The 27622-nt window shown below is 37.8% G+C and overlaps 1 protein-coding gene across 1 annotated transcript in view; it reads right to left on the bottom strand.

The window, feature by feature from the left end:
• The window catches only part of LOC150077887 (uncharacterized), a 50072-nt gene that overhangs the window by 5665 nt on the left and 16785 nt on the right, over positions 1–27622 (bottom strand). The window contains exon 4 of the mRNA XM_090385047.1: positions 7967–8702. Coding sequence (XP_090241173.1) covers positions 7967–8702 — 736 coding nt within the window. The remainder of the gene's footprint in view (positions 1–7966; positions 8703–27622) is intronic.

The following is a 27622-nucleotide window of genomic DNA, read 5'->3' as shown; positions in this document are numbered from 1 at the left end:
ATTAATTTTTTTTTTTTTTTTTTAGAAATATGAAGCTGTATATATGGTCTAATAATTAAAGATTATCAATGAAAAATAACACTTTCTACCATGTAGAAATTTGTTGCAAACTGCAACAGGTTATGCTTGTGAAGCAATACTCCTACTTGCAGTAATACAATAATAATAACATAAAAACAGCCTGGATGAAATAAAGAAATGAAATTAACCAGCAACAACCTAGGAAGCACAACAGCATAGAACTCTGCTCAAGGTGGTGCAACTTCATCAGGGCAGCATCAGCTACTGTCTTATACATAATACCATTGTCTTTGCTAAGTTAGTCATTCTAATTTTACCAGCTTAATTTTATTTTATTTCATTTGTAAATTGAGTTAGATTTAAGTTTAATTTTACAACTCTAACACTGCCTTGCTTTTCAGCTTTCTCATCAACTGATTCTGATTAAATAAATTTTTATTTCTATTCTCTTCCAGCTGTTTCAAGTTGTACAAGGTGTCCACTTAAGCACATTTTTTTTGTTTGTTGGTCTTCCTCAGATGCATAGGGATATCCATGGCCAGTTCGCTTTGTTAAAAGCAGACCATGACTAAAATACAACTGTTTGGAATCCATAGTGGGTGATGTCACCCTGTTAAAGTGGCTACTGTATTTTCTTAAATCTAATTTTTTTTTGACAAAAAAAAAATTAAACATTAAACACATGTTCATGCACATTTAAACCTATATGCATATTTGCTTTTAGGGTTACATTTGCATCACCTTGTGCAGGATTTTATCTTATTGTACTTACTAGAATGAGTACTGGTTGTCATTGATTAATTCTACTTTTTTAACAATTTTCTCCTGTTTCACTCAAGCTATTTTATTAGTGTGTGAATGCAGGTAGTAGTAATTCCTTACAAGCATAATCTGTTGCTGCAGTTTGTAGAAAACTTCCATATGGTAAAAAGATGTTAGTTTTAACTGATAATTTGCAGTTGAAGATTAACAGTGATAACTGAAGTCAGGCCACATATAGCTTCTTTTAATTTCAGAAAAGGGGACTATGGCAGTTTAAGTCTACATGGCATCTATTAATTGGGTAGAATCAGAGGGAGGGCAAATACATTAGAATCATGGAATACCTTTGAAGCAATAATCACAGAAGCCATGAATACATAAATAACATTAAGAAAATACAACATGAGGAGGATGTTGGGATGGATGAATAGTGAGCTGGCCAGTGTAATAGCAGAAAAAGACAGCATGAGAAAGTTAAAGAGTAATGGAAAGCACTTACTGAAGCCTACAACAGGTACAAAGTTGATCTGTAATAGAACTATAGATAAGGTTAGGGAGGACGAGTATGAGAAAGCACTGGCTAAGAGAGCAAAGAATGGGGACTTAGAGTTTTTCAAGTATGTAAATACAAAGAAGAAAACATTTTGGATCAGATCCTTGTGCACTGGGTGTGGGAAAGTCATCATCAGCAACATCAGCTGGTTATCCCGGCTGATGTCGCTGATGAATTGAATAGATACTTCGCACTGGTCTTTACTGATGAAAAATCCTTTATACTGAGGTGAGACTGAGCCATCTGAAATTAATGATTTCAAAATTACACATGACTGTTTATTAGAAAAACTTTCTAGCCAAAAAGAAAGTAAGACTCCTGGAGTTGATGGCACATACCCAGTAGCTTTGAGGGAGGTCACGGCACAGTGCACTGAATCAGTGAGGTTAATTTTGAGAACATCTTGGGACTTGGGAGATATTCCTTTGGATTGGAGAAGTGCCAACATATCGCAAATACATAAAGGCAGTTCCTAGAGTGAAGTCAGCAACTACATACTAGTTAGTCTGACTTCAGTGGTAGAGGAAATCTTAGAGGCAATGATCAAGAGTGCAATCCTGGGACAGTGCCTCCGTAGCCAGGCAGGAGCAGCAGTGCGTAGCACACGCTTCTTGATTAGATCGGGTTCGAACCCGTGACCACCAAATACGGAGGATGCGGAAAGGTCAGGGAATGGCCACTGCATATCCCCGGAGCAATATGGCTTTAGTTGCTAATGTTCCTAAAAACCAAATAAAAAAATAAAAATGCTGGGACATTTAAATAGACATGGCATTCTGTAGGACACATAACATGATTTTGTTAAGGGAAAATCATGTTTAACTAACCTGATAACTATTTTGACAAAGTTACTCATATGGGCTAGATGTAGGGAACAATTTCGACATAGTTTATTTGGATTTCAGCAAAGGCATTTGACTCAATTCCACATGAGAGGTTACTATATAAGTTGCACGTTGGGATTACTGGGAAGATTCTAAGGTGGAATGCAGAGTGGCTGAAGGGCAGAAAGCAGAGGGTTGTGATTAATGGATATTCTTCAGTTTGGCATAACATCAGAAGTGGGGTATCAGTTCTTGGACCACTGTTGTTTTTCTGATTTTCATTACTGACATCAGTGAAAGGATAAAGGGCGTGATCACATCAAAATTTGCAGATGATGTAAATACTGGGGGAGTCATTAATGATCAGCACCAGGTGCACTCAGTCAGGATGACTTGAAGTCTTCAAGATTGGCCAGAAAAGTGGCAGCTATGTTTTTAATGTTGCTAAATGCAAAGTCTAACACTCGGAGAAACAGCAAACCCAAAATAACTTATACGCTTGGTGGGATTGAATTAAAGAAGGTAGAGGAAGAAAAGGATCTGGGAGTTATGACATGGGCAGATATGAAATTTTCTGAGCAGTATAAACAGGCAACTAGGAAAGCCCATGGTGTCGTATTGATGATTTATCAAACATTGTCCTGCAGAGAGATAGAGGGGTCATAGTTCCAGTGTACAAGGCAATTGTAAGACCTCATTTGGATAATATTTCCAATCACATGGTGAGATCAGCAAAGGGCCACCATACAAGGAGAGACTGATTACGTGGGCTACAGAGCTTGACAACCACACACCTTAGAGGGGGACCAGATTGAGGGATTGAGATTTATATGAGGCTCTGAGAGGGGTTAGTAAAATGAATGAATGAATGCAGAATTTCTGAACTAGGGGCCATAAATTCAAATTAAAGGGGAAGAAGTTTATAAATTTATATTTTCAATCTACTTTTTTCTTCTTCTTTTTTTTTTTTTTTGCCAGTGCTGCATAAGCCTGTGGCTTCCTTGCACTTATATGGCTTTACTAATACAATTTTTCACAAAAAAATATATATATATATTTATTTAAAATATAATAATTTTTGGAAATTAAAGTTCTGATGTTCCCCAAAGACATGTGCTATGAGTTTCCTGTCTATCTAATTTCATTTATTGTGAAAGTGGTGCAAATACTCTAGTGGGTGGGTGAGAGGATGCATCTCCTTGTGTAAGGAGTCATACATTTGCACTACTGAGAGCTAGTGTTGCTTCATTTCTTTCTTATTTTTATGATTTTATTTATTTATTTTTTATTAATAGAGTATCTTGGTATTCAAGTAGCAGAATTACAAGATGCCAAGTACGTGTGTACACACACACACACACACACACACACACAGGCCAAAAAAATACAAACCTTTGTATTAAAACAGTCACAGACAAGAAATGCAAACAGATGCAAAGAAAGGTATGACATGTAGCCTCGATGAGTATAAAGACTGTATAGGCTGTTCAACTGCAGTAATCTGAAGAAAGAATGAGGAAAATGTGTGATCTATCACACTTTGCAAGTGTCTTATCGTGGGTGAACATTTAGCAGGAGCTAAATTCAAGAAACAAAAGACATAACTGGTTTTCTAAAAGCATCCATCTCAAAGGTTTTAATGACTAGAAAGCAAGTGGTTCTTCCACATCTCAAAGGCATAAACATGGCAGAAAAACAATACTTCAAGTGTGTAGCCATCTTACTGTAAGGAGAACTGTGTGGAAAAATAGGACATCCAGTGCGCATTAAATAACATCTGAATTCAACCAAGCCCAGAACTGCCTTAATTCAACCCACACCATGTGCAAGAAATTGGGTATTGGGAGTCACCTGCCTGTTCAAAAGCCACTTGTTACAGAGAAAAACAGAAAAATCCATTTGTAGCAGTGCCAAAAACTTCATGAATGGACAGTGGAAAAATGGAAGATTGTATGGTTAGACAAATCACAATATACTTTGTTTTCCACTGATGGTAAGCAGAGAGTGTGGCAGTGAACCTCACGAAGTGATGGACCAAGACATTTCCCATACCATGATATCACCTCTAGGTGGAAGTGATATCATGATATGGGGAATGTCTTGTTGGCATCGTCTGTTGATACCAGTGAAAGGTTGAATGTCATCCAAGGAGTACCTGAATTTTGTATCAGTTCTACTGCACCCTACAATGTTACACTTTTATCCCAAAGGCCACTTTATGATAATGCAACAGCACATTGTCCCAGAATCATGCAAAAATGGTCTGGAGAACATGACAGATTTCTATCATCTTCTTTGGCCTCCACACATTCACTTGACTGCAATCCTATTGAGAATGTGTGGGATATGCTGGAGAGAGCTTTTTTGGCAACAAAGTCCTCTTTCTTCAGCAATCTCGCAGCTACAAAGGGTACTAGGAAAGTTTTGCAACACAGCTTTGTTTATTTAATTTTTTCAAAGTAATTTCCTCTACATTCAATACACCTCTCCATCCTCCGAAACCAATCTTTAAACCAGTTCTGCCAAGTTTCACTAGGGAGTAAAGCACACTCGTTATCCCAAGCCCGTAGAAGGTCCTCATCACTGGAAAACCGCCTCCCTTTTAGCTTCATTTTCACATGCGGGAACAGTGCAAAGTCGCAGGGAGCAAGGTCTGGACTGTAGGGAGGGTGCTCGAGAAGTTTCGGTCCTGTCGTGGTCAAATATTCGGTGCAGGCTTTGGCGCGGTGAGCTGGAGCATTTTCGTGATGGAGGTACCAGGTGTCCATTCTTGACTTTGGCCGCAGGTTCTTCATAGATCCAATGACTTTAGGCAGGCATTGTTCAGTATACCACTTAGCTGTGACTGTCTTCTGCGTGTCCAAAACGACACGTTCCACAATTCCACTCGATTTGAAAAATACAGCTATCATTTTCTTCTTTACAGATCGGGATTTTCTGACAATTACGGGTGTGTCGTCATCATCAAAGACCCAAACTTTGTTTTGAGCCTTGGTCGGCAGATCGTAATAGTACAGCCAAGTCTCGTCACCTGTCACGATGTTGTTCACATACCGAGATTGTCCCTTATCAAACTTTTTTAACATCTCCCGGCACCAAGTCACACGTCGTGTCATCTGCTCTTCAGTCAGTTGATGCGGCACCCAGAGAGAACAAAGTTTCTTCACGTGCAAATGATCTTGCAGAATCGAACGAATTGCTGGTGCATTTAGGCCCAAAGTATCGTCTATCTGTTGGTAGGTCACTCGCCTGTTTTCGTCAAGCATTTTCCTCACAGCAGTAACGTTTTCCTCCGTAACTGACGTTCGTGGCCTTTCAGGCCTCTCAGAATCCTCCAGAGTGAAATTTCCCCTTTGGAATTCTCTATACCACCTGAATATCGTTGTACGATGTGGACAATCATCATCTAGTGCAAGAGTCCTTTCTTCTAAGCACTGGTCTATGGTTAAACCACGCACGAAATTATACCACAAAACTGTCCTTATCTCATTTCGTGACCACGATGCCATCGCAAGCACTTTACACTCTCACTACTAATGAATAACTGAGCCCATCGACTTGGCGCGGCGGCTACTATGCACGTATGAACATGTCTCAACATGCAGCAACAAGCAGCTTCCTGTGATTCATTGTTGCATCATATTGCAAAACTTTCCTAGTACCCTTTGTATGTGATATTTTGTCGGAAGAATGGCCATAATTAGACCAAAACACTTTACAGAACACATGGTTGCTGTTCTTTGAAAACAAAGGCAGCCCGATTCAATACTGAATAAAGTTTTTTTTTTTTTTTTTTACCAGTACGGGTATAACCCATTACAGCATTAGTTTTGTAAGATGTTTAAACACTTCTTTTTGTTTCAATATTTACATAATTCTAAACTGCCAAGCTTTTAACATTTCCATTTTAAATATGACATTTAGTGTGATTCTTGTGCAAAAGATATAACAAGGAAGGTAACTATAACAAGTATATAATAAGATATATATTGTGAATAATATTTTAGGGCAGAAAGCCTCCAACTATGTGAAATTCAAACTATATTAATGAAATTCAAATTAATTAATATAGTTTGAAACATTAATTAGTGCATTTGCATCACTACTACATAGTTCAATTTTGTAGATAAACTGAAGTTTGTACACTGGCGTCATTATTGTAATCATATCGTGATGTTAAATCGCATATTGTTAAATCCTTTACAATGAGCTGCCCTCCTTATATTTCAAACAAGTAACACTTCCTCATTATGGAAGACTTCTTGCTACTTATTTTCAGTTCAGTACCACCACTCAGGAAGCACTATTTTGAAACTGTTTGACTTCTCATCAGTGAGTGGGTAGGTGACGAGGTATAATGGGTGACAAACCAGTTGTGATTTATTTACACAATATGAGATGCCAAAAAGTGTGCAGTGTTCTCCCCAGAAAATTTTGCCAGGTGAGGAAGTGTAATACTTTGTAATATAATAAAATTTTCTAGATTGCTTAAGTCACATTTATTTATAAATGTGACTTAAACGATCCAGAGCAAAAAATTAATTGCATAATAATTTAACTTTACATGCTTCTGTCACATTGACCTCGATAGCATAGTATTTTCGAATTAATATTGATCGAGATCAGTACCGTACAGTACTGCGAGAATCATTTAAATTTTAGCTGGGCGGTCAATTAAATTCACCAGGCGGTGCACCCATTCAATAGGTGCTGCATAGAACCTATAATGGGAAAGCATTATTTATTTGAAGGATTTCACAATGAGATGTTACAATAACGATGCCAATGTACAAACTTCAGTTTGTCTAAAAAAATTCAACTATGTAGTAATGAGGCAAATGCATTATCTAATGTCATAGTTGATAGCTTTCTGCCCTAAAATATTATTAGTTAAGAAGCACACCTTTTGATGTCTCCCAACATTGTGTAAATAAATCACAACTGGGTTGTCACCCCCCCTACCCACTCACTGATGAAAAGCCAAACAGCTTCAAATTTCAAAACAGTACTGTCTAAGTGGTAGTACTCAATTGAAAATATGAAATAATAATCTTCCCAATAAATAGTAAAAGCCAAACAGCTTCAAAACAGTAGTGTCTGAGTGGTGGTACTCAACTGAAAATAAAAAACAGTAATCTTCTCTAATGGGGAAGCATTACTTATTTGAAGTATAAGGAGGGCAACTTGTTACAAAAGATGTTACAATAATGATGCCAATGTAAAAACTTTGGTTTGTCTAAAAAATTCAATTATGTAGTAATGATGCAAATATGCTAACTAATGCCATAGATATGTACTGTTTTAATCTTATATTTAAACACCATGCAAATTATTAATTTACAAGAATTTACAGGATCTCCAACAAATTATTAATTTACTGAATATTCTGTAAATTCTTACAACAGTTCCAAATAATCAGATAACCTGCTGCTTATGGTGAAGTTTATTTTCAAATGTAGGCAATTAAAGAAAATCCCTCTACCAAAGTCATCTGGAATAAGTCTATATTCTTTAGACTTGCACATGTATCCAAAGCATATTTGAAAACATCAAAAGTGGGCAGATTATATAGTTAAATGGAATTTTATAAAAATCTACAGAATATCCAATAAATTAAATATCTTTTTCTGTAATATGGTCTTAGTGTTTTATTCATATATAATTTATATACATGAATAAAACACTAAATCTTATTCATATATAATTTATATATGAACTGTTAATTTATAGGATATGTTTAATGAATTAAAAATTTAGGAATGGATCATTCTTGCAGTTATTACAACGGACCAGTAATTATAATTACCTGAAGCATCACCACATTCTATTCTTGCACTGCAGGGAACTGGTTCTAAGAGATCAGAGAATTTATTTTTAAGCTCATCTGTATGTAGTTCTTTCATATTTGGTGAATTATACTGTTTCTCTTTTAGCAGATTATTTTTCCTTTTGAGTATATCATTATCAACATTTTTAATAAATGGTTCAGAAACTCTTTTACTGAGCATTTGTTTCCTCTTGAAAAATCCAAATTTAGAATGTTGTGAAAGCCTTTTCCTTTTTTTCTGCCATCCCATTTCCCTTTGGGTTCCAGACAGCAATGAACGTCTCTTTTGATTAAGCAATTTTGTAGCAAATAAAGTATTAGAAGAATAATTCATTGTAACTGTATCCATTTTTTCATTTTGTGAATGGTTCCATGAACAGTTCCATGCAAAAGGACTGGTACTGGGTACATGAAAATCAGGAATATTTTGAGAAAAGGAGTTTGCCTGACAATACTGCTGTCTATTATCATTGTCAATTTTGGAAAAGCCAGTCTGTATGCTATTACATGCTAAAGAGACAGAATTTGAATTAGGAGTAGTACTCTGTAAAAAATTCTGAGAAGTTAATGTATGGGATTTTAAAGATTTGGTGTTATCTTGACTGTAACCGAAGGACTTTGTTACTGCAGTTTTACATTTGGCATCAGGGTAATAATGATCTTGTCTTCCAGCAATCTCTGATGACAATGGATTAGTTACAGATGTGCATTTTCTCTGCAAAAAAAAAAAAAAAATAATAATAATAATTAATGAAGATCGGTAACATTAGTAAATGTATACTCTCGCATAGTAAAGGTGTATCTAATGATGCGATACAAAAAAGTCATTAAGTATATACTATAACTTGAATGCAAGTGCCTACATGAACACTATACGGTTAATGAGATGTTTAATGACAGTAGCAATAACAGATTTTTATCAGTGTAGTACAATGATCAATAAGAGAAACTGAATAGAGAAAAATATCTGTGATATGTACTGAGCTAAATCTGCATATTTTGATGTTTTCACTGTCAAAATGGCAAGCAGTTAGTCCCTAATCTTGGACCACGACTACTTAAGTTAAATGAATGAGAAAATCGCAAAAGTTTGATGGTGAAAATTACTTTGAAGAAACGATGATACATCTTCCATACAGTCATGTAACAAGTTCTAATTTCTCACATATACAGCGAACTTTCTATCACATCAGTTCAGGCATTATTTCATCTGTTCTCATCACTGTACCAACTGTTGCTCTGGGAAGCAGAGTGCTTCCCAGAGCAACAGATGCCACATATCCTAACAAAACTAGACATTTTCCTGGTAGCTTCAAGGACACAATTCAAGAAGTCATCTTCACAGATCCTGTTAGTTTTTCTTCCAGGCTCTCTTCTACCACTGTAACCAGCCAAACCAACACTAAAATTCTAGCTTATATCCCAATGAAAATGCCACATACAACCTTGCCCATCAAATTGTTTCTTTTGACTAGTATCTCTTAATTTTAATAATAATATTATTATTAGTCTTTCACTGTAATAAAATTTTGATATTCTACTGCTACTACCTGATATGCATAATGGTAGTAGCAGTAGCTGGTAATACACCAGAAAACTTTTGGTACATCTGGTGCATGTAAACAAACACTACTCGTATCATCATTAACCACATAGTATTTAATCTTATTGACTAGTTTTAGCTTTTTTAAAATTTTATCAATAAATCATTTTTTTAAAAATAATTCTGCTGCTTGTTTCTAAAAAAGTCAATGTCAATTTTTATGCATACTGTGTTCACAGTATGACTGAACTATTATTCTGTTATATATCTTTCTTATGCTAAAATCTGCAATGACTAACACTCTTAGTAATTAGCAGTGCTCTTTTTTTTGGATGATACGCAATGACATCTGGATGATACGCAGTGACATCTGGATGCAGTACAATTTGAAATTTGTAATATTCCGTAATTTTTTTTCATATGTTTACCTACTATTCAAATAAGCTTAAAGTTATTTAACTATTGGAGGGTTAAATATTGGTTGAATAGTTATTTAACTATTTGTTTTAAATGCAACCTCCAAGGGGGAATCCCTTGGAGGTTGCATTTAAAACAGTTTCCATTGAGTGTAGAAAATTTTCATATAATGAACAGATTAGGATAGACTTAACTCAATAGGCACTGTTCACATTTCTGGCCTTCAGGCAATTAGTGCTGCTGCACAAATTAAGAGAGCTAACAGGATTATCAATTTACAACTTAGTGGTACTTGTAAATCCTATCCGACCACCTGCCCCACATACAGAGAAGTCGTGCTGGTCAGCTGTGAGCAGATCAAGGGGTATTCCCGATGCTGACAATGGGCTGTGGTCAACCTTCTATTGCAGTGGTGTCCAACCTTTTTCTGTACAGGGGTCATATTCAAAAAAATTCAAAGTTAGATTTCTTTTGTAGGCCTTAATAAAAATTTTATTAAGTACATACACAATTATATTTATTGAGCAAAACATTTAATGAGAAAATTTTTTGATAATTAACAAAATTTAAAATGATGTTTTAGTTCACTTTCCGTGCAGGCCATATGTTGGGCACCACTGTGAATCAACTGTAAGAGAATTAGGAGAGGGTGATTTTCTTTTACCCTGATAAATAATCATCTGTCGTTTAGCAGAAGTGCATTATCCACATTTTTCCGTAAATTTTCCCTTTCTCTGTTTACACGGTCACAGTAGCTAAATATCTGAATGATAACGACATTTTGAACAGTTTCAAAAAAAAAAAAAGAGAGAAAAGAAAAAAATTCAAATTTAACCACTAGTTCAAAGAACCAGTGAACTAGTGGACCAGTGAAGAAGGAAAATGAGGACAACGATGGTATTAAACCTTCTAAACATGAAATATGTTGGCATTTGGTGAAAACAAAGTTAGAAAATGGTCAAGTAGGTTACAGTTAAATGAAAGAGATTCAATTTGTGAATTTTGGGAATACCTAATTGAAAAGACAGTTTCAGAAGAATTGAAGCATTTGATGGACGCTCTGAGTACAATACCAATTTCATCGAGTGAATGTGAATGAGGATTTTCACAAATGAATCTGATTGTCAGCCCAACCACTGCTTTGTTGATGACAAAAACATAAAATTGTAGGCTGACTGCTGACCGGCTTTGTTCCAGCAAAATACGTTGAATCGTGGCTGATTTGAAAACGGCATTCAGCAACTGACACAAACAGTAAGAAAAGAAGTGGGCATAGTGTGTGTCGGATGAGAACTTAATAAAAATTTGGAATATTCTATAAAACTCCATTATGAAATTATATTTACTTGTTTTTTTTACTTATTACTTTTTACTTATTTATTTTACTCACATTTTACTTATTTTTTACACATTTTACTTATTAGCATTAGCATTAGCATTAGCATTAGTAGAGGCATTTGATGCAAGAAAGCAAGCTTATGCAGCATCAGCCAAAAAAAAAAAAAAAAAAAAAAAAGTAACATAAATAAATAAAAATAACCACTTCCACTTCACCCCTCTGTTCGTTCGAAATACCTGTCCAGCTGAGCCTTAAACTTATTTAGGCTATCAACTTCCACGACAAGGGATGGAAGTCTGTTCCACCCACCAACCACCCGCTGGCTAAAGGCAAATTTCCGCACATCTATCCTACAACTGTCTTTCCTCAATTTGAATTTATGCCCTCTCAGGTGATTTTTCTGAGCTAGAGGAAGAATCCCATCAGCATTGAGCATGCTCAAACCATTCAAGGCTTTGTACACCTCTATCAGATCACCCCGCTGGTGCCTAGTTTCCAGACACTGTAATTTGCAAAACTTAAGCCTTTCTTCGTAAGAGAACCCCTTTGTCCCATTCACCAATCTAGTTGCCCTTCTCTGTACTCGTTCCAGCAGCTCTACATCCTTCCTGAAATGAGGCCTCCAGGCCTGTATACAGTACTCTAGGTGTGGCCTGACCATTGCCTTATACAAGGGAATAATCACCTCCTTATCCCTGCTAGAAAAATTCCTATATATCATTGACAATACACCATGAGCTACTCTTGCAGCTCGTCTGCACTGCTCAGAGAACTTCATATCTGCCTGCACCACCACCCCCAGGTCCCTTTCATTCTCTACCACTGTCAGTGTAGTACCACAGAGTTGATACGTTGCTCTGGGGTTGCTGTTTCCCATATGTAGTACTTTACATTTGTCAATGTTAAACTTCATTTGCCACCTCGAAGCCCATCTGCTCAACCTTTCCAAATCCTGTTGCAGCAGCATAGTGTCAGTAGTGTCCTTGACAACCCTGCCAACCTTCGTATCGTCTGCAAACTTGGACATTAAGCCTGATATACCATCATCAATATCATTTATAAATACAGAAAACAATAAAGGCCCCAATACTGAACCCTGAGGGACTCCACTAATAACATTAGTCCACGATGAGCAGTGTCCATTGATTACCACTCTCTGTCTTCTCCCCCTCAACCACCCCTTTATCCATAGCAGCAACTTGCCTCCAATGCCACACTGCTCCAATTTGTGCAGCAGTCTTCCATGTGCAACAGTATCAAAAGCCTTTCTAAGATCCAAGTATATAATATCAAAGTTATTCCCTGCATCCAGTTCTTTTGTGACTGCATCATAGTATCCAATCAAATTGGTCAGGCAAGACTTCCCCTTAACAAAACCATGCTGTGTCCTAGCTATAACTGAAGTCTTGTCTAGATGATCCTGCAGTGCTTCTTTCACCAGTGCCTCCATTAATTTTCCGGGAACAGAAGTTAAACTCACAGGTCTATAATTACTTGTGTCAGCCTTTGATCCCCCTTTGTGAATTGGGGTCACATTTGCACATCTCCAGTCAATGGGTACCTCCCCTGAGTCCAAGGAAGCTCTCATAATTATGGCTAAGGGTTTGCTTACCTCCTTTGCTGCCTCCTTTAATATAACTGGATAGATCCCATCCACCCCAGGTGCCTTTCTTGTGTTTATCTTCAACAATTTCTCCTCCACTTTGCTCTCAGTTATTACAAGATTCTCTAGCTTACTGCTAGAGTTGAATACACCTCTGGCATTCCCCTCGCTGAATAACTCCTCATGTGTGAATGTCGATGCAAAATATTCATTTAGTTTGTTAGCTACCCGAGCAGGGTCATCAACAGTTGACCCATCCATCTCAAGTGGACCAATCTGATTCATCCCCTTCCTTCTAGAGTTTACATAAGTAAAGAACTCTTTGCTGTTTTTCTTCGCATCCCTTGCCAAGGATCTCTCGTAATCTGCCTTCGCCTGCCTAACCTCCTTTGTAACTTGGTTACAGATCAACTTGTATCTATCATAGGCGTCCGTGTCACGTGTTAATTTGTATGTATCCCATGCATTTTTCTTCTCTGCCATATGCCTCATTAGTTCATCTGACAACCATTTAGGCCTAAACCTTGAACAATATTTCTTAGTTGGTATGTAAAGCCTAGTAGCTTCCACGATAAGTTCTTTGAATGCTTCCCATTTTGAATTTGCTGTTGGCAATATCATCAGTTGATCCCACTGTATAGAATTTAAATACTGTCTCAGTCCATTGTAGTCGCCTTTACGAAAGCAATACCCCTTCCCTTTACCCCTAATGGTAGTTACTTCTTTGAGTAACTCCCACTTCAGCACACTGTGATCACTGCCACCAAGTGGTTCATTTATCTGCAGATTCTTAATGCATGAAGAATCACTACTGATAATCAAATCAAGAGTATTACTCCCTCTAGTTGCCTCCCGAACATGCTGATGTAGAAAACAATCATCCAATAAATCCACAAAAGCCTTGCTTCTGTGTGAGTGACCAGCCCCCAAATTCCAGTCAATATCTGGGAAATTAAAATCCCCCATTATAAGACTCTCTGATTTACTGGCCCACTCTATTTCTCCGAACAGTTTCTTATTATACTCATCAGAGTCATTAGGCCTATAGCACACTCCTACTCTCAATTTTGATCGCCCAATGCTTATGTCACACCAAACTGACTCGACACTGCACTGTCCAGCGATGTCGACTGGCTTCACTTCCTTGGATTTTATGTGTTTTTTAACTAATAGCATAACCCCTCCTCCCTTCCTATCCTGTCTATCCTTTCTGTAGACATTGTACTCCCCAAATTCCAGTTCTGCATTTCTTATATCTGTGTGACACCACGTCTCTGAAATCCCCACAATATCTGCCTTTGATGTTTTGAGCAATACCTCAAATTCATCAAATTTATTTACTAAACTCCTAGCATTGGTGTACACACAAGTATACATGCACCTGTTCTTTTTCTTAGCTACCCTAACACAACCCATGTGTTTACTTGTACCCCAATGATTCCCAGCAGTCTCTGAAATATCCTGCATCTTATTTTCCAGGCTGCGGCTCATTCCAATAGAAGCAGTGCAAGGATCACTTTCACCTCTGCCAGTGGCTACTGTTAATCTATTAGTCCTTGTATCCCCCCAATCTAGCAGTTTTCCGACCCACCTAACATTGCCTCGATAGCATCAGCAAACATTCTTGCACCCTTTCTATTTAAGTGTATCCCATCCCTGTAGAAGCAGTCTCTCCTGTTAACAAGTACAGACCAGGCTGAAAAAAATTCTACCCCTTGAGCCCTGCACAATCTTTCCAGGGCCGAATTGATTGACAGGGCTCTCATCATATACTCCCTCCTATCGTGTCTGGGCATATTATTTTTGTTATGCACTTGAATAATAAATTTATGCTTAATAAACTGTGTATTAATACACTTAATTTGTTCTTATTCCAAAACTATTACTAAAGTAACAAAAGTATATCAGGAAATAATTCTTTAGAGGACTTTTCATATCCTTTTAATTTAATTTTTCCTGATAGCAAAGATGAGTAACGGCACCTATTCCCCTCCCCCCCCCCCAAAAAAAAGCACTGGTAATTAGTATTGCCAAATTGTGCAAGGAAGCAACAGGCTTTTGATGCACCAGCAAAAAAAAAAAAAAAAAAAAAGAAGTAAATAAGAAAATACAAATTATGAACTTCCCTACTCGTGTAAGTAACCATCCAGTCACACTTTGAATTTCTTTAAACTGTTAGCCTCAACTACCTGCAAAGGCATCTTGTTCCAGTAATATCAACAACTTACTGGCTGAAAGAAAACTTCAATCTAGTCTTAAACCTCTTCCTCTGTAATTTGAACTTATGGCCCATATTTCTGGAATTCTTTATACCAGCAAAAATTCTGCTTTCATTCGTTTTCCTAATACCCCTCAGATCCTTATAAACATGAATCAGGATCCCCTCTAATGTGCCTGATTGCCAAGCTCTGTAGCCCACATAATTGAAGTCTTTCCTCATACGGTTGCCCTTTTGCCGATCTCATTATGCAAGTTGCCCATCTTTGGACCCTTTCAAGCTCAATATTCTACAAGATAATGTTTGATAAATCATTGATAGGACACCATGGGCTTTCCTGGCTGCCTATTTACACTGCTCAGAAAACTTTATATCTATCTGTATCATAACTCTGAGATCCCTTTCTGAGAGTTACGATACTTAATGGAGAGAGAGAGCCATCAGCCACTGAATCATAAGAAAAATACAAAACAATAGTACAATCATACTATAAACATAACATGCATAAAAACTGACACTGGCCCTTTCTAAATTCAAGTCAGAATTATAGTGAAACCTTGATGAAACTGAATGGGCCAAAACTCATGATTCCATGATAATAAATATCCACCTTCTATAGTACATCTTAATGCCCAGCTAACTTAAGCCACAGTTTCCTCTGCTGGACAAACAAATCCAACAAACAATAAAAGATGACAGCAATTTAAAAAAGGAGAAATGTATACAATACAGGCATACCCCACTTTACGATGATCTGCTTCACGACACTTTTTAATTATACCCTATGCACCGTTCCTGAGACACCTGATTTGCGACAAGTCTCTCACATTAGATACCAAGAGTAAAATCATTAAATTGAGCAATGATAGTGTATCAAACAGTGAGATAGGTCGTAGGCTAAGCTTACTTCGCATGAAGTTATTGCTGTTCTTAAAAACAAAGAGAAAATTCTAAGTGAAAAGTGTTACACCAGTCAGTACAACAATAATTCGTAAACGTGACAATATTATTGCTGATTTGAAAAAAAACTTTTAATGGTGTGGATAGATGATCAAACTAGCCAGCATGTTCCCTTAAGACAAGCGATCATCCAGAATAAGGCCCCAAGTCTCTTTGCTGAAATGAAAGCCAGGAGAAGGGGCAACAGCTAAGGATGCTGAATTTGCTGCCAGTAGAGGCTGGTTTCATAGGAGCAACCTCCATAACATTATAAAGTTCAAGGTGAAACAGCCAGTGCAGATACAGAAGCTGCAGCTAATTTTCTTGATGAGCTAGCCAAGATCATTGGCTAGCTCATCAAGAAAATTTGATTTTTAATGTCGATGAAACCAGCCTCTAATGCAAAAAGATGCCAAGCATTTATAGCAAAGGAATAGAACTCAATGGTGGGATTAAAGTAGCAAACGATAGGCTAACCGTTTTGTTATTCAGAATCACCCAATGCTGCAGATGATTTTAAATTGAAGCCTATGCTAATTATTATTCAGAAAACCCAAGAGCTTTAAAGAATTATGCAAAATCCAGTCTTCCTGTTTATTGGAAATGAAATTCAAAAGGATCTGTTGCTGCCTCACTTTTTGAAGAGTGGTTTTCAAATTATTTTGTGCCTGCAGTTAAGGAATACTGTACAGAAAAGAAAATTCCCTTCAAAACTTTACTTCTTTTGGATAATGCACCTAGCCACCTTAAATCATTAGATGACTCAAATATTCAAATAATTTTCTTCCCTGCAAATACTACTTCATTACTTCAACCAATAGACCAAGGTATTATTGCTGCATTTGAATCATTACCTAAGGAGAACATTTGCTAAGGCTGTAACTGCAATAGACAGGGAATCTGAAAGTACACCTAGAGAAAATCCCATTACATAAGGCTTATGTTAGACCACACTTGGAATACTGTGTTCAAGTATGGAGACCGCACCTAAAGAAAGACATCGAGCTTCTTGAAAGGGTGCAAAGGCGGGTAACTCGCCTGGTGAGATCGGCAAAAGGGCGTCCTTATGAAGAAAGACTTCGAATATGTGGGTTGCAGAGTTTGGAAACCAGACACCTTAGAGGAGATTTGACTGAGGTGTTTAAGGCTCTGAGAGGCATCAGTAAAATGAATGAGGACGAAATTTTCAAGATTATAAATGATGCTAGAACTAGGGGACATAAATTCAAGTTACGGGGGGAAATGTTTAGCTTGGACTGCAGAAAGTTTTATTTTAGCCAGCGAGTTGTGGATTACTGGAATAAGTTGCCTATGTGGCAACTTATTCCAGGGAAGCGCATAGGATGATAGGTTTAATTTCCTTTTTTTTTAAATAATTATTATTATTTAGTTATTTATTTTATTTATTTATTTTTTTTTTTTGGCTGGTGCAGCATAAGCCATAGGCTTTCTTGCACCATGCGGCCATTACTAATACTAATATGTAGTAAAAGAATTCTGGAAAGATTTTCATGATCTTGAATGGCATCAAGACTATTAGGAATGCATAGAATGAAGTGAAACATTCAACACTTAAAAAGGTATTTGGAAGTTGTGTCCCCAGTTTACTACTGATGATTTTGAAAGATTTGAAAATCATGTTGAGGGGCTACTACAAATATTGTAGATATGGCAATTAGAACTAGAAGTGGAGCCTGAAAATGTTACTGAAATGCTTGTGTCACATTCACAACCTCTAAGTAATGAAGATCTTCTAGAACTTGAAGAGCTTAGGAGGAATGAAGAGGATTCTTATCCTGAGGATGTATCAAAAGCATTCAGGCTTTTAGAAGGAGCTATGTCCATTTTTGAAAAGGCAGATCCCAATTCTGAAAGAAATTCCAAAGTAAATGCTAGTATTTTAGATCAATATGCCTGTTATAGAGAAAAGAAAAGTTCAAACTTCATTGGAGTCCTACTTTCATAAAAGACCAGCATCCTCAAATCTTAGATCAGCCTTCAACATCAAGTGAAAGTCCTTCTCGAGCATGAAATGGGAATACAAAAAGTCAATTAAAATTGGCTGCAAGAGCGTTTAGCTGTAGATGCAGAAGATCCAGATGATGTAGAATTGAGGTCATGCAGAAGCAGGTTTTTAATCATTTATTTTGTCAAAATAAGGGTTTTAAAATGATCATTCCCTTCTAATTGTATCTGCAACCACCTACTTTTTAAATTTCCTATATTTTACTATTACTAATTTTTTCATCCCATTAATGCTGCCAAATAAAGTTTTTACATTTTATGTTTGAAGATCACAAACCTTTATGTAAATGCAGGGTGGAGAAACTTTCTTTTGAAAATTGTTGCATTAATATTTAATGACAATGTTAATGGTAAGTGCTATGTTTAATTTTTTTCGACTTTCGAGCATCACCTACATCTGCAAGTAAAAAAAAGTAGTGATCCACTTTACAACAAAGGCCCAGAACCAAATCTGTCATAACTGCTGGGTACACCTATACTTGAAAAGATGTTTAAATGCCATGCTTGACTTGGAACATTTTCCCAGATGCAAATGAGCTGCAAATTTTTTTTTTAATTGTTTGTACAATCTTGTAGTACTAGAAAAATATCCACTGTTGCCAAAATCAGTCACATAGTGCTTTCAACTGACATCAACATTTGTAATCTATAAATGAAATTTTGGTCGTAGTCAGAAACAATGCTGGAACTTTTCATCAGTCAATTAAATGAAAATATGAAAATAAATTATTTAAAGAAATTCCTTTAAAAAAGTTCACTTACCTTCCAATATACCCCACAACACAAAACAAAAGAATAAATTCAGGAGCAATAGTCAAGAGACAATATAAGTGGAAAAGAAAAGTGTTTCCCACTAACAGCTTTTTAATGATTATTATTTGTCCCACAAGATATCAGCTATCTATGAGGAATCTCTCTCTCTCTCTCTCTCTCTCTCTCTCTCTCTCTCTCTCTCTCTCTCTCTCTCTCTCTCACACACACACACACACACACACACACACACTGGTCTCAACAGTAAGGGAATAATTTCAAGAGCATCATGAAAAGCAACTTTTCTATGCCATTACTGCAAGGAAAAACAAGCAAAAGTATTTTCACTGCAACTTAAAATAAGTTCTTGCTCACTGTGTTCTTACCAAAATAATACAGGCATGGATAAAATATTCATACTTAAGTACAGACTTTCATTTGTCTGTCATATATGACTTTCTGCTCAATTCCCCTTTAAACTGTTTATGCCAAAAATTAATGAAAAATATTAGGAAGATTTTCACCATAAATATTATGTATCCTTTAACTTAAAACAGTATTACTATTGTTTTTTTTTTTTTTTTTTTTTTACTGGAGTGCATATTTATTTTCTGCTCTTTCATTGCTTTCATCAGGAATACTTTACTGAGGCCCATTTGATAACAAGGGAATTCTAATTGTATGTTATAAATCTGTACATTACATTCTGTCATAATGTATTGCCTTTTTACTAAAAAAAAAAAGACAAAATAAACAAACAAATAAAAATAAAATAAATTCAGTTGTTAGACTGAAAATTTATTTATTGGCATGAGGGAATCTATGGCCCAACTGTGCCTGTCACTGCATTTTTCATGCTAGCTGGACATGGACTAATTACTACTAAAATGAGTTGTATAACCGAATTATTTTTTTTTTTTTATGTGAAACATCCTTGAAGGCACCTACAAACCAAGTACACTGGGGTGCAAAACTTAAGTACCAACACTATTTCTAAAGATTACAACCACAAAATCTTTACTTAAGGTACTCTTTACTGATGAGAGTAGATTCAGTCTCAGCAGCAAATCTGGACGTCAGCTAATCTGGCGAGAGGTTGGCACACAGCATCACCCCATAAACATCACTGAAAGGGATCGATATGGCAGTCGAGGTGTTCTCATCTGCGGAGGCATTATCTTGGATGTACGTACACAACTCCAGATACTGGAAGGCAGTACTGTAACCAGTGCACGCTATTGTACTGAAGTAATCCTTCCCCATGTGCATCTATTCTGAGGTGCCATTGGCCCCAAGTTCTTGTTTATGGATGATAACGCCACACCCCATCGCACTGCAGCTGTTGATATGCTTTTGAAAAGTGAAGACACTGTTCGTATGGATTGGCCTGCCTGTTTCGGTGATCTAAATCCCTTCGAACACATATGGGACGCTCTGGGGAGACGTCCACACCCACCAGAAAATGTTCACCAGCTGAAGATGGCGCTGACAGAGGAATGGACGATGTTACCCCAAGAACTTATCAACAACATTGTTCTAAGTATGGACAGGCGGTGCAAAGCTTGCATCGACATTAGGGGTGGCCATATCTTCTACTGAGGACCACCTCTTCCCTTTGTTCCATCTTTGGCAGTGATGCATCTGTATCATGGCAGCCAGTGCTATGTTGCCATTTTTGAATAAAGTCCCTCTGTACTGTTTTGTTTCCATTGTTGTGTCGGTGTTATTTCCTTCAGCATTTCTGTACCTCACGAGGTTCCTTTGTTATGCTTCTTCCATATCTAGGCCACTCCTATGAGAAGCTACAGGTGAAAACCTGACTGGTCCTTAAATTTTGCACACCAGTGTAAATCTGATTGGTCATGAAAAATGCATCACGAAAATGTCATCCGTGGCTTCTGCCAGAGGCACTTCACAAGCTCCCACCACTAGTCCGTGCAGAGCACTCACTAGTGGTATGATTAGAGCGTGTGATGCATTTTTTGTAATCGGTACGATATCTCGAGTTCTAGTAAACCGATTTACAAAATTGAAATGCCATTCATTTGAATTTCATTGAACTGCATTAGAAAAACACAAAACAAAAAAAAAAAAAAACCATGTGTATTTTAGATCAATATGCCTGTTATAGAGAAAAGAAAAGTTCAAACTTCATTGGAGTCCTACTTTCATAAAAGACCAGCATCCTTTCAAATCTTAGATCAGCCTTCAACATCAAGTGAAAGTCCTTCTCGAGATGTTTTATTTTATGTCAAATCATCCTTGGCTTGGAAGACATTAGTTAAATCCAAGCCAACAGCCTAATTACCCATTTGATTGTAGCCATTTGTTGAACAGTATGATTGCAACAATACAAGTATTTGTATTTTTGCAATTGTCGCATTTTCATTACATTCCATTGGTTCATCGATGCCAAAGTCAAGTGCAGAGAATTCTCGAGAGCATTAAACAAGAATGAAAGCGACAAGAGATGAAGGTAGCAATGAGTGCGCAAGAACAAAAAAAGACTATCCAGATTGCTTAAAAAAAACCAGAAAATCAAGCATTAGATTTAGCACTGCCTTCAACCAGCAATGCTACTGCTCCATCCAACAATGATGTACCCGAAGTATTAATTATGTACAATGGAACATTTCTCCAGTTGTGGAGCAGATGAGTTTAAATGATTAAGCTCCTTTTCCTTACACCGACTACTATTTACATAATGGGCATCAAGAGTTTGAAAGGAGATTTATGAAAAAATGATTTCTGTTCTGTATGCTACATTTGCGATCATCTATAGTTCGAAAATGATACAAGTAAACCAGCTGCTAATGATACACACTGCATTTCCTGACATTGACGTCAAATGGATCCTTGTGGGTAATAGCTGTAGAAGGCATTTGGAGGGAATGGTGTGATTTTTTTTTTTTTTGTCTAATGCTGCATAAGCTCATACACTTGCTTTCTTGATGCGCATTATGTAAATAGTAGTCTTGATGCGCATTACGTAAATTCCAGCGCTATCTAAGTCAAACAGCTTTGTCTACCCAGAAATTCCATCACATTTACCGAAGTTGGATTTAGTGACAGAGAAGCTCATTTCTCCTCGCTTACCGTTCATGCAGATAAAGCACCTGAGACATGCATATGAACAATACAGCATTCTGGGTCAAGTGATCAAGTGCCTGTTTCAGTCAACATGATGCTCCATCACTTGCCAAGGGAGATTGATGATCATCATTGTATAAACGTGCATATAAAACGCAGAAAAATACACAAGTCCAGCTATTTGATCGGGTTAGTAAGAAAGTGAGTGGTTAAAGCGTGGCTTCAATATTTGGTCAACATGTCTCTCTATCGTTTGTATCAATCACAACAGATCAGTCATTCTTCGATGACAGTCACATGGAAATTAATTTGGCTAAAGATGACATAGCCAAAGCAGTTCCAATCGAGGAAAGTCTCATCACTCAACAGCAAATGTTGTGGAGCAACAATATCTTAGAATCATCCCATAACTGCAGATCTTACTGTTTGACAAGCATGCAGAGGAACTGTCCTTTTCCAGCATCTATCTTGGACAATTCAGAATGTTCAGGGAGAATTTATGTGACTCTGTTCGTGGTGATGAGCAACCTCAGACGATCTGACAAATGCAGTGTTACTTCATATCATCTCCTTTACATAGAAATGAAGATAATGATTCAGAATGAGAAACTCTTTGGCAGCAGCTTTCAAATATATAGGTAAAGATACTGACCCGCAAGCAATTTCAATCCAAAGAATACATTAAGAGTTGCATCGAAAACAATTTGGCCTTCCTAAGGACAATTCCAAACTCAACCTACTACTGGGCTCAAAGTTATTTTGTTATTTTGGCTTTTAGGAGCATTAGCAACTAAGGCCATATTGCTCCGGGAATATGCGGTGGTCATTCCCTGACCTTTCCGCATCCTCCGTATTTGGTGGTGATGGGCTCAAACCCCAGTCTAATCAAGAAGTGTGTGTTAAGCACTGCTGCTCCTGCCCACCTGGCTACGGAGGCGCCACTGGACTCAAAGTAAGTGCAATCTATTCGCAATGATTAAACAGCTCAGTAAACCTACAGTGTTCCTGACTGAGCTGAATGCCAATGAAATCGTTTGCCAATGCTTGCTTCAGCTATTGTACAAGTTGCAGAATAACAGGCACAATATTAGTGAGGATGTGAGCAGTAGTAGTGGCATGTGATGCAAGAAAGCAAATGTATGAGCTTATGCAGCATCAGCCAAAAAAAAAAAAAAAAAAAAAAAATCACACCATTCCCTCCAAATGCCTGCCCAGTTCCTCCTTAAATTTTTTCACCCTATCAACTTCCACGACAGATGGAAGTTGGTTCCAGCAATTAACCACCCGCTGGCTAAAGGCAAATTTCCGCACATCTAATCTACATCTGTCTTTTCTTAATTTGAATTTATGCCCCCTTAGGTTCGTAATCTGAGCAAGTGGAAGGATCCCATCAGAATTCAGCGTGCTGAACCCATTCAAGGCCTTATACACCTCAATCAGATCATCGTGCAGGTGCCTAGTCTCCAGCCACTGCAATTTGCAGAACTTAAGCCTCTCTTGATAAGAGGATCCCTTCATTCCCCTCACCAATCTTGTTGCCCTTCTCTGTACACGCTCAAGTAAATCTACATCCTTCCTAAAATGAGGCCTCCAGACCTGTACGCAGTACTCAAGGCGTGGCCTGACCATTGCCTTATACAGAGGGATAATCACCTCCTTTTCCCTGCTAGCAAAATTCCTATATATCACTGACAAAACCCCATGACCTGCCCTGGCAGCCTGTCTGCATTGCTCAGAAAACTTCACTGCCTGCACAATTACTCCCAGGTCTTTTTCATTTTCTACCACCTTAAGTGTAGTACCACACAGTTGGCACATTTCTCTGGGGTTACTTCTACCCATATGCAGTACCCTGCATTTGTCAAGGTTAAACTTCAGTTGCCACTTCTTAGCCCATCTGCCCAAATTATCTAGATCCTGTTGCAGTAGCACACTGCCATTAACAACCCTGCCAACCTTTGTATCATCTGCAAACTTCGACACTAAGCCTGATATACCTTCATCAATATCATTGATAAATATACAAAACAACAGTGGACCCAACACCGAACCCTGTGGGACTCCACTAATAACATTAGTCCAAGAAGAGCAGCACCCATTGATTACCACCCTCTGTCTTCTCCCACTTAACCATCCTTTTATCCATTGTAGCAACTTACCCTTAATACCATTCTGCTCCAATTTGTACAATAGTCTTCCATGCGCAACAGTGTCAAAAGCTTTCCTGAAATCCAAATATATGATATCAAAATTATTTTTTGCATCCAGTTCCTTTGTAACCACATCATAATATCCTATCAAATTTGTCAGACAAGACTTTCCCTTAACAAACCCATGCTGTGTCTGAATTATTGCTGCAGTCTTGTCTAAATGATCCTGCAATGCATCTTTAACCAGTGACTCCATTATTTTACCCGGAACAGAAGTTAAACTAACTGGTCTGTAATTACCCATGTCACCCTTCCATCCCCCTTTGTGAATTGGGGATACATTTGCACATCTCAAGTCCGTGGGGACCTCCCCTGAGTCCAAGGATGCTCTCATAATTATGGCTAAGGGTTTACTTACTTCCTTTGCTGCCTCCTTTAATATAACTGGATAGATCCCATCCACCCCAGGTGCTTTTCTTACGTTTAACTTCAACAGTTTCTCTTCCACTTTGCTCTCAGTTATTACAAAATCATTAAGTACCCTGCTACAATTTGATAATCTTCTGCCATTTTCAAACCTTAATAATTCCTCACGTGTGAAATACTCATTCAGTTTGTTTGCTATCTGAGCAGGATCATCAACAGTCGAACCATCGATGTCAAGTGGACCAATCAGATTTATCCCCTTCCTTTTAGACTTTATATAATTAAAGAAATCCTTGCTGTTTTTCTTAGCATCTTTTGCCAAGGATTTCTCGTAATCTGCCTTCGCTTGCCTAACCTCCTTTGTGACTTGGTTACAGATCAAATTGTAGCTATCATAGGCTTCTGTGTCACGTGTTAATTTGTATGCATCCCATGCATTTTTCTTCTCTGTTACGAGTCTCATTAGTTCATTTGACAACCATTTAGGCCTAAACCTTGAACTATATGTCTTAATAGGTATGAAACTTTTAGTAGCATCCACGATTAATTCCTTGAATGCTTCCCACTTAGAATTTACAGTTGGTAACATCATTAGTTGATCCCACTGTACAGAATTTAAAAACTGTCGGAGACCACTGTACTCGCCTTTACGGAAGCAAACACCTTTTCCTTTACCCCTGATGGAAATTAAATCTTTAAGTAAATCCCACGTGAGTACACTGTGATCACTGCCCACTAGTGGTTCTTTTATCTGCAAATTACTAATACATGAATGATCACTGCTGATAACCAGATCAAGAGTATTACTTTCTCTGGTTGCCTCTCGAATATGCTGCTGCAGAAAACAATCATCCAATAAATCCACAAAAGTCTGACTAGTGTGTGAGTGACCAACCCACAAGTTCCAGTCAATATCTGGAAGTTGAAATCCCCCATTATAAGACATTCCGATTTACTAGCCCACTCTATTTCTCTGTACAATTGTTCATTGTACTCATTCGAGTCATTAGGCCTATAACACACTCCTACTCTTATTTTTGCTTTCGCAGTGCTTTTGCTTTATGTCACACCAAACTGACTCAACAGTGCACTGTTCATCTATATCAACTGGATGCACTTCTTTTGATTTTATGTTTTTCTTAATTAACAGCATAACACCTCCTCCATTTCTATCCTGTCTATCCTTTCTGTACATATTGTACTCCCCAAATTCCAGTTCGGCATTCCTTATATCAGTGTGACACCATGTCTCTGATATCCCAACAATATCCGCCTTTGATGTTTTGAGCAATACCTCAAATTCATCAAATTTATTTACTAAACTCCTAGCATTGGTGTACACGCAAGTATACCTGCACCTGTTTCTATTCTTAGCTACCCTAACACATCCCATATACCTACCTGTTCCACGATGACCGCCACCTGTCCCTGAAACCCCCAACACCCCACGCTCCAGGTTGATACTTATTCTAATCGAAGTTGTGCAAGAATCACCTTCACCTCTGCCTACGGCTACTGTTAACCTATTAGTCCTTTTATCCTCCCAAGCTATCAGTTTTCCGACCCACCCAACACTGCCTCAATAGCATCAGCAAATATTCTTGCACCCTTTCTATTTAAGTGTATCCCATCCCTGTAGAAGCAATCTCTCCTGTTAACAAGTACAGTCCAGGCTGAAACAAATTCTACCCCTTGGGCCTTGCACAATCTTTCCAGGGCCGAATTGATCGACAAGGCTCTCATCATATACTCCCTCCTATCGTGTCTGGGCAGAATTGCAGACACTTTCAAATTCAACCCTATTTCACGGCTTTTTTTTCAACAGTGACCTGTACTTGTTAAGCAGTTCTGCCGGTCTCCTACTCTTGATATCATTAGTGCCAATGTGTACAACTATATCACCTTTTGTGCCTTTAAAAGATGATATCTGCTCTACAACGTCATCAACCTTTGCCTCTGGCAGACATACCCTGGTCCTGTTCCACCTATCCTTTTTACACAATATATAGTGTTATTAGTTAGTTATTTTGGTTTTTAGGAGCATTAGCAACTAAGGCCATATTGCTCCGGGATTATGCAGTGGTCATTCCCTGACCTTTCCGCATCCTCCGTATTTGGTAGTCACGGGCTCGAATCCCGGTCTAATCAAGAAGCGTGTGCTACGCACTGCTCCTGCCCACCTGGCTACGGAGGCGCCACATCTCGGTAGTCCACAAGCACACATTTTGCTGTGGCTAAATAACTCTCCCAAAGACCCTTTGGGCAAGAACAAAGAAGATACCACTGCAAGTTAATGTTTGTCTCTGCTAGTAACATTTCAGGAAACATCAAGCTTCAAACTCCCAAACATGCATTCACGTGTTACAAGAAAATAATGCTGTATAAATGACAGATGCGTCAATTTGAAGCACCATTCATGCCTTGTCGCTCAACCACAATATTAGTACCCATGCCTAAGACAATAAAGAAAATAATACCACAAGGTAAAATATGCTGCTCACTACAAGATGGGGCAAAATCTAGAGGATAATGGTTATGCTGACATTGATGCCTTCTTCGGAGCGAACAATGTAAACTCCTATGAACATTACTTGGATGTGCTCGGAGCTGGCATAAATCAGCCCAAGGTATTTCTCAAATGTCAACCGAGTTAGAAGTAGCACAATCTGTTGAATCCATTCATCTGTAACATTTTGAAATCAAACACCAACATCTAATTCATTACTGAGGAATACTCTTGCACTTCATACTTCGTCGAGTATGTGAACAAGACGAACCGAGGGATCAGCAATTTACAGCGAAAGATCACTACGATCATGAATGAGTTGTTATTTTTTTTGTTATTTGGTTTTTAGGAGCATTAGCAACTAAGGCCATATTGCTCGGGGATATGCGGTGGTCATTCCCTGAATGACCTTTCCGCATCCTCCGTATTTGGTGGTGACGGGCTCGAACCCCGGTCTAATCAAGAAGCGTGTGCTACGCACTGCTGCTCCTTCCCACCTGGCTACGGAGGCGCCGACGATCATGAATGAACATTCAGAGTTCGTCATTGTCGAAATCACAAGAAAACTATCCGTTGACATGTTAAACAGCATCGAGATTGCGAGTAAAGAAGCCGCCTGGTACTTGCTA

This window comes from Mastigoproctus giganteus, chromosome 11, assembly GCF_048544385.1.
Source record: "Mastigoproctus giganteus isolate SK-2022 chromosome 11, ASM4854438v1, whole genome shotgun sequence".
Classification (NCBI taxonomy): Eukaryota; Metazoa; Arthropoda; class Arachnida; order Uropygi; family Thelyphonidae; genus Mastigoproctus; species Mastigoproctus giganteus.
This window is presented reverse-complemented; position numbering and strand designations above follow the sequence as displayed.